The sequence below is a fragment of the Harpia harpyja genome, chromosome 5 (genome assembly GCF_026419915.1).
Source record: "Harpia harpyja isolate bHarHar1 chromosome 5, bHarHar1 primary haplotype, whole genome shotgun sequence".
Lineage (NCBI taxonomy): Eukaryota > Metazoa > Chordata > Aves > Accipitriformes > Accipitridae > Harpia > Harpia harpyja.
The window spans coordinates 70,328,917-70,342,259 of record NC_068944.1 but is presented as its reverse complement, the minus strand read 5'-3'; the positions used below and the strand labels follow the sequence as shown (position 1 = coordinate 70,342,259).

At 39.6% G+C, this 13,343-nt stretch overlaps 1 protein-coding gene across 3 annotated transcripts in view; it reads left to right on the top strand.

The window, feature by feature from the left end:
- KCNQ3 (potassium voltage-gated channel subfamily Q member 3) overlaps positions 1-9,828 on the top strand; it is a 209,368-nt gene extending 199,540 nt beyond the window's left edge. For 2 of the 3 annotated variants that reach the window (XM_052788256.1, XM_052788255.1), the window contains 3 exons: positions 105-203; positions 1,975-2,059; positions 3,494-9,828. In XM_052788256.1, coding sequence (XP_052644216.1) covers positions 105-203; positions 1,975-2,059; positions 3,494-4,231 — 922 coding nt within the window. In that variant the 3' untranslated portion in view covers positions 4,232-9,828. The remainder of the gene's footprint in view (positions 1-104; positions 204-1,974; positions 2,060-3,493) is intronic. The other variant, XR_008235335.1, reaches the window with a different exon arrangement.
- The last annotated feature ends 3,515 nt before the right edge of the window (positions 9,829-13,343 follow it).

Here is a 13,343-nt window from a genome sequence, read left to right as displayed (position 1 = left end):
TTTTTCAATCTTTGCTACTGTTTGCTGCAGAGATGCACAGCATTTTCAATCATGTGTTAGCATTTGGAGATGGACTTATGCAGTTGCACTTTTCTTTTTTTCAGAGTAGATATGATTTTTACACCTGGACCTCCATCTACTCCCAAGCATAAGAAATCCCAAAAGGGAGGAGCTTTTTCTTACCCTTCACAACAGTCTCCCAGGTGAAATTTTTCTGCCTAATATTTTGCACAGACCAAAACAGAAATAAGAAGTTCATTCCTACCAATAAGTATGACCTTCATTCATCCAGCAAGTATGGTTATAGTAGTAATACTGAGAGGATATGTTGCTACAAGATATGTATGTGTAAATGTTGAGCCAAAAAGACACTAGCTTTCCTAAGAACAATGTAAGATGGAAATCTAAACTTAATGACTTTTTAATTGTCTAGCTCAGCTTCTCCATGGTTTGGAAATGTGTGTTATATGAAATATATATATTTGATTGCTGGTGTGCTGAATTTCTAACATTCGACTAGTAAACCCACTTAAAAACTCAATAAAAATCACCAATAGTTTGAAGAGAAACCAGTTATCTTCCTGAAGTGAAAAAAGTTTTGTTATAGCCCCCACCAAATGGCAAGCACAGAGTTTTAATGATGCTGCTTTTAAACCAATGATTGGTGAGATTTACTGAAAATAAATTGCAATACCAGGATTCTGGGTGTGAACGTTACAGCATGTTATTGTATTGCTGCATTCCTGGTAGCAAGAATTCAATAATAAATGACATTTCTTCTGTTATTTACAACTATCAATCTGTCAATAAATACCCATGAAGAACCACACAATACCATCAACAATCTGTCCCCAAAGCTGTTATGGTTGCTCAGAACAAAAGTAATCTTACAGAAAATAAATTAACTTGGCTCTATCTGGTTTATCCCACCCAGTGAAAAATCTAAAAACATGTAAATATGAAGACAGAGACCTACATATATTGAAGAAGCAATGATCATTTGGGAAGCAAAGCAGATTGCAAAATTTGAATAAGCCCATATCATCAGTAACCCAATGTGCAAAATCTGACATGTTTTAGTTATAGTTTCTGCTTTAGTAAGATATATTCACAGCTATATTTTGAATTTTGTCAGAGAGAGAAGAACTGGAACCACTAAAACAAAAGTTTTAGAGTATATTTGTTCTAAGTCATGGTAAAGAACAAGTGCTTAGAAATTGTTTTTCTAGGCTTTGACACAGGTTATGGAAAGATGTAGATTCCTTTGAGGTTGGTTTGGAAACCTTTTGATAAAGATTTAACTGGATAATGGCCATCCTAGATCCCATGAAGTTATGAATCAAAGTTCTTCAGTTAAGCAGAGATCATCGTCATACCTCCTGAAGTTAGTCCATCTGAAATTACATAGAAGAAATTTTATTCTGGAATCTACTTTAAATCTCCAGGCCAGACTGTCTCTTTTCAGCATTTTCAGCCTCTGCCACTTACTATTCGGTTTAATGAAACTGAGAAAAAAACCCCACTCAACCTTGAAACTGGGATTCAGTCTTCAAAGACACTAATTATAAACAATTAGATTTAAAAACACATGGCCATCTGTAGACCCATTATCTAGGCAATCACAACATTTTTCACAAACCTGAAATTATTCCACTAAGTCTGAGATTAATTTTACCTTCATTTTGAACTATTTGTTTGCTTTTGTTTTTTCCTTAATCTATATCTTCATTTTTAACTGAAATAATTTTAAATTAAAAATCAGGAACACATTTTTTAGAAACACATTGGAATCACATAGAACAGACTTTTGCTTCTGTTTGTATGATAAATAACTAAATTCAACCTTTTCTTAAATGGGGGTCCAAGGAGCTATATGAATATGCCACCAAGATGGAAGTTCTGTTTTCTGATATAAATTACTTACTGTGATGCAAAGAAAAATTGAACACTAATAGAATTATTAATTCTTTATAGAAATGATCCATATGTAGCCAAAGCATCTACAGCAGATACTGAAGACCAAAGTATGATGGGCAAATTTGTTAAAGTTGAACGACAGGTATGTAATTTCATGACAATGATGGAGACTGAGGTGCTTGTACAGAAATGATAAAGCTGACAAGTTCTGTATGAGTCTTTGGCTGACTTGGGCAGATTACTGTTGGTGATCAAGACTCATAAAGATCTTGTACTAATGATCACAGAACTATGTTGTTAGTTTTTCATGAAAGAATTTAATTAACTGGGAAGTGTGCATTTTGAAACCTGTTGAATGAATATCATTATATATGGCAGCAAGACCCTAACTATGATGTTTAGATTGGACTTTTTCATTCCCTTAAACACCGTATGCATAGAATCATAGAATGGTTTGCGTTGGAAGGGACCTTCCAACCCCCCTGCCATGGGCAGGGACACCTTCCATCAGACCAGGTTGCTCAAAGCCCCATCCAACCTGGCCTTGAACACTTCCAGGGAGGGGGCATCCACAACTTCTCTGGGAAACCTTTTCAGTGCCTCACCACCCTCATAGGGAAGAACTTCTTCCTTACATCTAGTCTAAATCTACCCTCTTTCAGTTTAAAGCCACTACCCCTTGTCCTATCACTACATGCCCTTGTAAAAAGTCCCTCCCCAGCTTTCCTTGTAGGCCCCTTTTAGGTACTGGAAGGCTGCTAGAAGGTCTCCCTGGAGCCTTCTCTTCTCCAAGCTGAACAACCCCAACCCTCTCAGCCTGTCTTCATAGGAGAGGTGCTCCAGTCCTCTAATCATCTTCGTGGCCCTCCTCTGGACTGGCAAGCCACAGGTCCATGTCCTTGGTCCATGTTATCACGTCTGGTGTTTTGTCATGAGCACCACTTTCTTTTGCAGGGTCTGGTACTCAAAAGGATTGCCTCCACAGGTATTTTTGTGCCCTCTTTGTGCATCCTAACCTATTGCTTAGCAAGTCAAGACACTCTTATTTTTCAATACATAACTAAGCAAGATGGAGGCAAGTGGCATTAATTCACATCAATTCCTTTCATGGAATGTAAATGTTCAGGCACAAAGTACTATCAAAAGAGAAAGGAAATTAGTCCTGATATTTAACCCTGATGTTGTGGGACTATTAAGAGTTAGAGAATAGGTCTGTGTGCAAAGGTAATTCCATCTGTTGTATTTTGGTAATAGCTATTTACCATATGGTGTCAAGACTTCCTTCATAACATCGTAGACTGCTGTTGGATGCTGGACTGCCAAATATCCAGAAACACTAAGAGTTTTTTTGGCACAGTTCATAGGGATGGGTCTTCTTAATATGAGGCAGTTAGAGGATAAACTGGCATCCACTGCAGTCCAGCTTCCAAGGGAAAGTCATGGTTATCCTATAATTACCTTCATGACCAATAAACATGGCAGCACACCATTGCTGGGGGCAGTGCACGTGTGGAAGCATTAACTCTTTTGTTGAATAACTGACTTGAGACAATATCATAACATTGGTATTTTTCAGGTTAATGACATGGGGAAGAAACTGGATTTTCTTGTTGACATGCATATGCATCATATGGAACAGCTTCAAATACAAGTCGCCGAGATAAGTCCATTGAAAGAAACTGCTTCTCCTGCAAAGGAGAAGAGAGAAGAAAACAAATATTCTGAATTAAAAACAATAATATATAAATACACTGAGCAGTGTGCTCATGAAACTCCTTACAACCTCCAGCAGGTTCCAGTCAACAAAGTCAGTCCTTATGGTTTCTCAGCACATGGTCATATGACTCACTCACAACCTTTATCAATAGGTGGGCAAAACTCTGGCAAACTGCAAGCCACACCTTGCTCAGCTTCATATGCAGAAAGGCCAACAGTTCTGCCTATATTTACGTTAATGGACTCCCAAGTTAGCTACCACTCTCAAGGAGACCTACAAAGCCCTTACTCAGATAAGGTGTCTCCAAGGCAGAGAAGGAGCTTAACAAGAGACAGCGATACTCCATTGTCCCTTCTCTCCGTCAACCATGAGGAACTTGAGCGCTCCCCAAGTGGCTTCAGTATCTCCCAAGACAGAGACGACTTCCCGTTTGGCCCCAACGGGGGATCGGCGTGGATGAGAGAGAAACGCTACCTAGCAGAGGGGGAAACGGACACGGACACTGACCCTTTTACACCAAGTGGCTCCATGCCTTTGTCTTCTACAGGAGATGGGATTTCAGATTCAATATGGACCCCTTCAAATAAGCCAGTTTAAAAGTGCGTGTGGGGGCAGTCACTGGTTGGCTTCTCCATGTAATGTAAGCATACTTTGTATATCTCACTCTACACCCAAAGCTTACTAGTTCAAAACACCAATGGCTGCATAAGATGCATGTGATATTAGTGGTAGTCATTCTGCACCATTTCATACAATTTACTAATGCAGTTTTTTTCATGCTACCAAAACTAAGGAGCTTAGTTTTGAGCATGGTTTGCATGACTTTACCCTATATAAATGGTACAGCTGATTTCTTCTATGATACCTATCTATCTGATACTCTTCAATACAACAATGGTGAATTGATAACAGGCAAGATATGGTGGTCCTTGCTACATTTTGTAAACAGAGCAGCAAAGTAAAAATATTGTCAGGAGCAATATCCCTTTGTGGAAACGTAACATCTGAATCCAGTTTCCAATATAAGTAAATCGATCTCTAACCAACCTAGCCAAGAATATCTAATATTCAAAGCAGGGAAAAAGCTGAGTCAAAGTAAATGACCTTACTGAAATGATTTTGTGAACTAGATGTTTCTCATGTGATCCCTTATACAACTGCACATGAAATATAATGTCAAAATGAAATTAACGGTAGAATTTAAAATTATCAAAGCCACCTCCTGGGACTGATCATGGGTATTTATTTATTGTAAAATGTAAATATAAATCCCTCAAACGACTTTTTGAAAGTCTTCACTAGTGTCTATAAAATTGCTCGAAGCATGACTACGATGCTATTTTGTAGAAAACCTTTTGCTAAGCCTATTTGCTACTTACAGGGCCAAATTTTCTTTCTGTTCCAAAAATAAGGTTGTTCAGTGTAGAGAACTCTAGGTTTATACACTCCACTCTTTTATTGACTTATGTGCTGCTAAGTAAGCTGCATAATGTAACTGTGCCTCAGTTTCCCAGTCTGTTAATTGGGAGTTATACTTCCGTACATAAAGACAGCTTGTAAGGCTCAATTCACTAGTATTTGCCAAGCGCTTTGAGCTCCTCGGATGTGCAGAGTATCGCTGTTCTGTTCCCTGGGAGTTCCACAATGAGGGATGCTGCCAGGATCTGTTTCTCTCTGTTTACTGTTTCTCTTGGAAATAGACTGCTCCAAATCCATGAATGTGTGCCATATTCAAGATCAATGTACAAATAAATACCATTTTTGTCACCCGTCCCTGAGCAACAGAGGGATAAGTATGCTCTCTAGGCCTCAGCCAAATATTTTTTCATGGGAATTGGAAATTATGTTGAGGGAGAGCAGGAAAACGATCCAAGCCACTGGGAACAGGGAAGAAATGAATCAAAGATCTCACCACTACAGTGGGAATGTAGTATCTATACAGCTAGTGAAACTAGCTTGTCCAAATATACTATGCAGGATTGAGTTGGTGTCAATCCAGGTGTCCATGAAATAGTGTCCATTGATGTCAAGTTCGATGGCTATACACTCTTTACAGCCGGTGGAAAACTAATCAGTACAGTTGGTGAGCAGAGGGTACGAGAACCAAGACACACATCAGCTTTAGGATGAGATTAATCTGATCTTTAATTCAATTATCTACAATGACCAAACTTCTACCAACTTCAAATGGAACAGAGGGTGACTTGCTTAGATGTCAGATGATCAGAGACACCCACAGTCAGTGGGAAGGCTTTCACCCCTACCCCCTGATCCAAGGTGCAGACTCTTTGCCATGGCTCTTGCCCACCTCCTGTTGAGAATAACCCCTGTCACTCCACACAGTGACTTCACAACCATGGCTAGAACACTGACCAACACAGACACAAGGGTTTAGCCCATGTAAGATGTTAGAAAGTGGGCTTCCTGTAGTCACTGCTTGTATTATACTGCAGCTGCACAACTGAGCATCCTTGGCACATCCAATCAGAGCACGAGAAAGAGACACACTTTATTGGGTTTCCTGGTACTTACTGGGTATTGCACAGGTCTGGATAGAGTGCACTTCAATGGAAGATACCTTGCTGGGTTTTGCCCTCTGTAGTAAACTTCATGTTTGATTCCTCAGTATCTTTGCTATCTTGTAACAGTCATTCCATCCAGGGAGGTTCTATTCTCTTCCAGATGTAGGCATTGCCTTCATCTTCATTGTTTATTCTCGATTTAAAGAGACATCTAAAGGATTAAGATCTTCTTACTTCATCTGCTTCTTCAGCTAAATCATGATACAGCCTTCTGAAACAGATCTTCAGGGAGAACAAATTGCTGTGGTTACTTGAGTAAATAATGCAAAGCAGTTACAACCTTTGAAGACTGGGCTGAGTCCATGGAGCTGTTCTGAGCCCAGTAACTATGATGACATGAGGCACAATTTTGGTAATTACTTAATTGACAAAATAGCCATTGACCTGAAAGATAATCTGTGTTTGGTGCAGTTTCATGTCTAAACTTGAAGAGAATAAAACTAGCCGACAAAAGTGTAATTCATTATAATTTGGCATATTGAGAAGAATTCTTTGGCCATCAGTGATTCTTGGAAATACATGTATTGCACCTGATGCCAGCTTTCTGATATACTAATACGTATCTGTGGCAACTTGTAAGATTTAACCCTCAAATAACAAATGAATGAAAAAACTGAAAACTGATTTTAACATTGCTAGACTTCTTCTGAAATTGGTATAAGTGTATGCTAGACGAGCCTGCTTCACTTTTCTTATATGTCAAGTGCCTGGCATTACTACTGATTTCATTTGAGCTTGGCCCTTCTTAAAATGCCTTCTTGATCTGAGCAATCAAAAATCAAGGCAGCCAAAAACTAAGTGCAATCTGAGAAATTTGTGAATGTCTGACAGTAGCTACGCCATGCAGTTCCCTGCCCTTAAATTCTTCAGTTCAGTTTTCTAATCTCTCCCATGCCAGGTCATATAAAGGGAATCTTTCCTCAGGATTAAACCTGGCTGAAAATCCTTAAATCACCTCATTATAAAGGTATGTTCGTTGCAAAAGAAAATCCAAGCAAGGGCAGAGACTTGGATGAGTCTTCCCCAGCACACAGAGTGCAGTCCCAGAGAAAGCGCGATTTGGGCTGCCCTGCACTGTGTACACTTGGCAGCTGAACTGCCTTCAAGTTAGCATTTTCTATGGGCTGTAAGCACCAATTTGCTATATACAGCTTAAAAGCACCAGGTCGGGTATTTGTAGCCACATCATGAAATGTTTAATGACGTACTAACTAGCCAGATAAGGTCTGTCTCTTCTTAAAAGGCACTGATGGTAAGCTCAGCAAGACTCTCTGCAGTGGACATCTCTGGATCCTCTGGAAGACACCCAAGAATAGGGTCAAGGAAGATCTGATTAGCTTATTTTAATATTTATTTTTTCTAACACATTTCTTTGCACTGGAACCAGTCACTGCTCGATTCAGAAGGGTGATGATGTGCTTAGCAGCTCTCTGCCTCCTACATCATCTAGATTAAAAATAGGGTGTGCATCAGGTCTGCTGTCTGTGCTGACAACAAGTAGGTGTCAAGATGTCATCAGCAAGGTGAGATCTGGACACCAGCCATGATCTGGGATGTGCACACAAACTTCATCAGACTCCAGTTCAGGTTGAGTCCAGGCAGTGCACCAACCTTGGAACTGCAGAGTATATGCCTGCCATAGACACTGGACAAAACAAAAAAAAGTATCTGTGATTATTGACCATGGCAACATTTAAAAGGTCAGGACCTCTTTTACGGAATAGGTTCAGCACATACAAGGAATCATTATTCACAATATCTTTTGAGAGGGACATCTGAGTCAGTAGTACTCTTCATACTAGGATGGATTAGATTTATCCCTTCTTCCATTTGTGTGTGACATTTCAGTTTAACAGCTATCAATTTTGTTTGGGTCCGATCTTGCTAGCATCTAGACTGACACTGACACTTTGTTTACATATAGTTAACATTAAAGAGAATTAACCATTGGAATCTACTCTTTGCAGACTTTTAACTCCTATGAGTGACCAAGGATTCATTTCAGGCCTTGAGATGTTTTTCATAATCAGAAAGTGTGGTGCTTTCCTCTGCTCTCCTTGAAGTCAGTAAGAAAACTTCTCAAACTGATGTGGTGGGAGCAGGACTGAGTCCTAATCTGCCTTTATTTATGAATTTCCTTGTGAAAGACAGCACTGCTCTGGAGACATTTTTCTTGGCTACATTTTTATGTTGATTTTTCAGTCACTAATAAATGACACACATCTGGAAATTTTTGAAAAGGTGAATCTGTGTTTACATTGTGCGCCTCTCTTTGCAGCATTATCAACCAAGCTTCCTTCACTTTAGATTCAAACTGAGAATATTTCATTAAGGCAGAAGTGAATGTTTAGTGGAAGTACACCGGTATAGAAAATGTGGTTTATGCTCCATTAAAGGAGTTGGTCCCTTAAAAAAAAAAAAAAAATCTAGTCAGGTAATGGCTCTTGTCCCTGCCTTGGCTTTTCCCTGCACTGAATTAATCAGTCTGGCTCCTATCAAAATAAAAGGGAATTCAGCACCTGGAGAGATTGACTGAAAAGTCCCTAGACTGCCTTTGGCTATATTTGCTCTGTTTTTGTCTGTAACTTTGCTGCATCGTTGCGGTTCAGAGTGGAAATAGTTTCAAATTTTTCTGTTTCAAAATGCAGCCAAGCAGTGCTGCAAACTAACTCCCACCTGAACCTGTGCGTAGCGGGGCTGCTGACTTGTGGCCTTCAGGCGAGCACTGTGGTCCAACCAGTTTGCAAGATCACAGCCTAAAGCAATCAGAAAATGCAGATTAAGGAGCAAATTCAGCCCTGCTGGGAGCCCAGTCGTTGCAGGGCTGTCACACCTGCTTATATCAGAACTGAATTTGTCCCGCTTAGTGCAGAGCATGTGAAAAAGAGAGCTGAAGCTTGTTTCCTTGTGCCCTGCAGCCCCCACCACTAAGATTTAGGTGCCTAAGAGCTGCAAACCTAAATTTTCTACAGCACCTCATGAATTTGGTGTAAACCCCTCCTTTTTCAGGAGCCCAGCTGAATGTGGGTGTTCACTTTCGAAGACCATTTTCAGAGGTGCAGAGGAAAAAGGGGCCATTTTCAAGTGTTTTTAGCTGGGCACTGTGGGAATGAGGATCCTGGGTATCACTATTGCTTCTGATTATTTAGGCTGTAAGATTTGATCCTTCCCAATTCAGCTTTTAATAGCTTCTCTCTGAAGTTAAGTGAAGCAAAATACTGGAAGTGGGATCTTATTTCCATCCTCAAGAATATGCTGAGACTGAAGGTTACATAGCCAACTGCATTTTGTTTTCTAGTTATGGCATCTTATTATTACTAGTATTTGTGCCTTGCTCACCGAAATTTTCTCCATGCTACAAAGATGCTTTTCAGATTCTGGCTGACAAGGGAACACAACTTTTATACAAGTGGCCTTTAGTGCTCTTTATAATATTATTTATTGTAATTTTTAAACTGTATGTGTAATTTATATTCTGGCACTGTCCAATATTTGAACAACTTTAATATGTTTATTTCAATATATTATGCAAACAATACTTCTTAACTGATTTTTTATGTTCTGTCTTTAAAAACTGCACCACTTATTAATAAATAGAAATTTCAATTATGATGTGGAGGAATTTATTTTCATTTAAATCGTGATATCTGCACACATATTCAAAGAACGCAGTGTCAAATGTACCCCCAGCAAAGACATTGGCAAAGATCCTTTTGACTTCATCTATGCAGGACTGAACTTGTAGCTACAAGTAAGCTTTATCTGGCTTCCACAGCTAGTCCTGTTGTAATATAACACACAGTAGATCCCATGATTTGTGAATTATTTTTATTTAGTGGCCATGTAACTTATATGACTTTGATCATAGATGTGTGGGAAAATGAAAACTAGGGAAAAATGCATCCATATTAGCGACATTAATGTGCTAAAATACGATGAAGTTGCACACAAACTATAGAGAAAATATAGTAATGGCACAAGGCTGCTCTGAATATCCTCTACAGGGAATTTAACACCTGCCAAGAAGTTCACTTGCCTCAATTCTGTCCCTGGTTTTGTTGCTGCATTTCTGTGTGGTCTTGGCCTCCCATCTTCAGCTGTCTGTCCATCTTCCCGATGCGTAAAACCACCAGAAGGCTGCTCATACGACTCCCAGCAACACTGTGGGACAGTATGGACTATTTAAAATGTCTTGCCCTCTTACACAAATAGGAGGGTGTTACTGAGTAAAATTCACCTCAAACATTTTTTCTACAAATGGTTCTGTTTGCAGTTTTGGCTGAGGATAACATTTTAATAGTATTAAAAATATATATATATAAATAGTATGGTTTTTTTTTCTCCTAGCTGCTGGTTTGGAAGTTGCCGTGTTTCCTTGGAAAAGGCACGGAGTGTGCATGCACAACTAAATTTGCTTGGCTCAGAGTATTGCAGGAGGATTGGTGTGTGTGGAAGGAGAGGGACATTGTACAGCTTGTCTGGCTGAGCAGGTTTGATTTCTCTCAGTGACAACAGTTGTGTAACAGTTCAGTACCAAGACGAAGATAGCAGTTTCTGTTCTTGTTAGACCCCTTTTGCAATGAGTGGAGGAAAATCAGCACTTTTCAGAGCATGGTCCCATCAGTCCTATATCAAATGACTCAGACTGCCTGCTCCGATGATGCCTGTCTTTAACTGGCGTCTTTCTTAACTATGGAGTTGAAGATGACCAGCCTGGACAAAAACATATCTTCCAGATTGCTAAACAGGGTGAGATGAATCCCATCATATCAGTTTGGAGGGAAGGCTGAAGGGTAATTGTCCTGAATGAGACATGCAGAGAGCATGTGAAACATCACCTCTTCCCAAAAATATCACTGGACCCAGTGAGATATTTTTAAGGCATTCCCTGTGGCTTCAGCATCATGATTGTCACCAATGAATGAGCTCTGCTTAACACTTGAAATGCAACCTAAAAAAAGGTTTTGTAAATTTTGTGGTAGGTAAAAAATTATTCAGCAGTTATTCTGGTTTCTTATCCCACTTCTATATCCCTGTAAATTGGGAATAATTAAAAAAATCCTGTAGTACTACAACATCCAGCTGTGGCGGTTTTGGTTTTTTGTTTGTGGTTTTGGTTTGGGGGGGGGGGTTGCTCTTTTTTTTTTTTTTTAATGTATCAATTTAAATAGGATCAGTGCCAAGCTCTTACAGCCAAGTTACATCATTTTTTCCAAAGATCGACAGTATTTTTTTCAACTAATGCACCAGAGTGTGGAATTCTGAATTTCTTGGTTAAGTTTTCAACACAGCTCTAAAGACTTTGTACCAGAGTAACATTTTCTTTATTCCCTACATTTCTTTCAAGGCAAATACAAAGATACTTCAAATGTATTCACATCCTTTTATAGGCAATATTACCACACATTATCATTACTTACTTAGCAGTGAATGTCCCAGTTTGAACTGAGCAGCAACTGTGCAGCAGTTTTCTTTTGCAAAGAAAAGCAGTCAAAGCAATGACATTTAAATGGGTATTTCACAGGCACAATAGGTGAACCACTCAGCTTTTGTTCACCTGAACTGAAATATATTGCATTAAAATTTCCCCTTGGCTGTCACCCAAATACATAAACATGCCAAATCACTGGATTTCAGTAAGGCGCTGGGTCTGATCTTTTAAGAAATGGATTCTAAAACAGGAACAAGATGTGATACCTCTCCTCAGGCAAAGCCCTGCTTATAACCAGGGAGTTTTCCCCTCCTGCAGGCTCTGCTTACGTCTATACGGGACTGCTGAGGTCGTATATAATTGTCCCCTGCCTGAGCAGAGTAAGACTAAGACTTAACAGTTTAGAAAGGGTAAATATCAATGCGTCCAGTATGGCATAAGCAACAGTGTCAGGAGTGGAAGTTTCTCAGTGTATCCTTCTCTTTCTTCTCAGGATGCTATGATTTTCCAGACTTTCCAGAGTTTTGAAAACTAGCCCAGATAAAATGGTCTCTTGATTAACATGGAGCATCTTCTTGGATCACAGAGAAGGGAAGGAATCAGGAAAGCCAAGTCCCATGGCACAGAGCAGCAGGAGCTAGACTGTCTTAAAAGAAATTGCCCTCTAAGATGATTTTTTTCAGGCATATGGTCCTGATGGCTGGTAGCCCAGTGGGCTTGGGACAGAACCTCAGCTTCTGTCCTGCTTCTTTCTGTCATGTGCAGGTGGTCAGCAGAATACAGACCAGGGATCATGAAAAAAGAAGCAAATGTAAGATGTGCTATGAATGTTTTGGCATGTTTGATGGGACCAGTTATGTGTCTGACACATATTATATCAGATATAACAACACTGGATAAATCATTAAATATTTTCTAAGTAAGTTCTGGACTGCTGCAACTTCTCTGTATCTAATCAAAGCTTTATGAGTCTCTAGATTTACAAACGCAGAGTGCTTGATCACCAACTATCATCTTTGGAAGCCCTAAAGGAGCAGTGAAAGCTATTGCATGGGTCTGTAAAATCTCATGGGATGTATAAAACACAGAGAGAAGAAAGCAAAGCCATCAGGAGTGCACCAGAGATGAACTGGGTTTGAGATTCAATATATTCCCTGCAGTTCCCATTTTGCTTTATAGACAGGAAAACAGCTATGCAACAGCAATTGTGCTCACTGCTTTTCTGGAGAAATATTTACACTATGGATGAATGTTTGGTGGCACAGCTCTGCAGAGAGATGATTGCAATGGCTTGCTTCTCTTCAAGACTGTCCAATGAGTATATCTCAGTACATATGTTTTGCTCTACCAACCCAGGCAGCTCATCTGCCTCTGCTTTAATTTTTCTTGTCATGACACGCCAACAACATTGTTGAGGAAAGGAGTAGCACCCAGCTACTCAGTTCGTAAGCACTTAATGCATCTTCCATGGGGCAAGCAATGGCAATCTTCAGCTGAAGAAATTTTGTGTGTTCCTGGTGCAGAAACCTTGGCCCATTTAAACAAGTGAAACAAAGTTCTGCTGACAGAAAAAAAGTGTTTCTGAGAAGCATCGTCTTTCTAATTTTCCAGCTGAGGTGAGTTTCTAACAAGGAACATAGCAAAAGCATCTCATAGTCCTTTTCCACATGAGCTGTGATAATTTCATGCCTGTTCT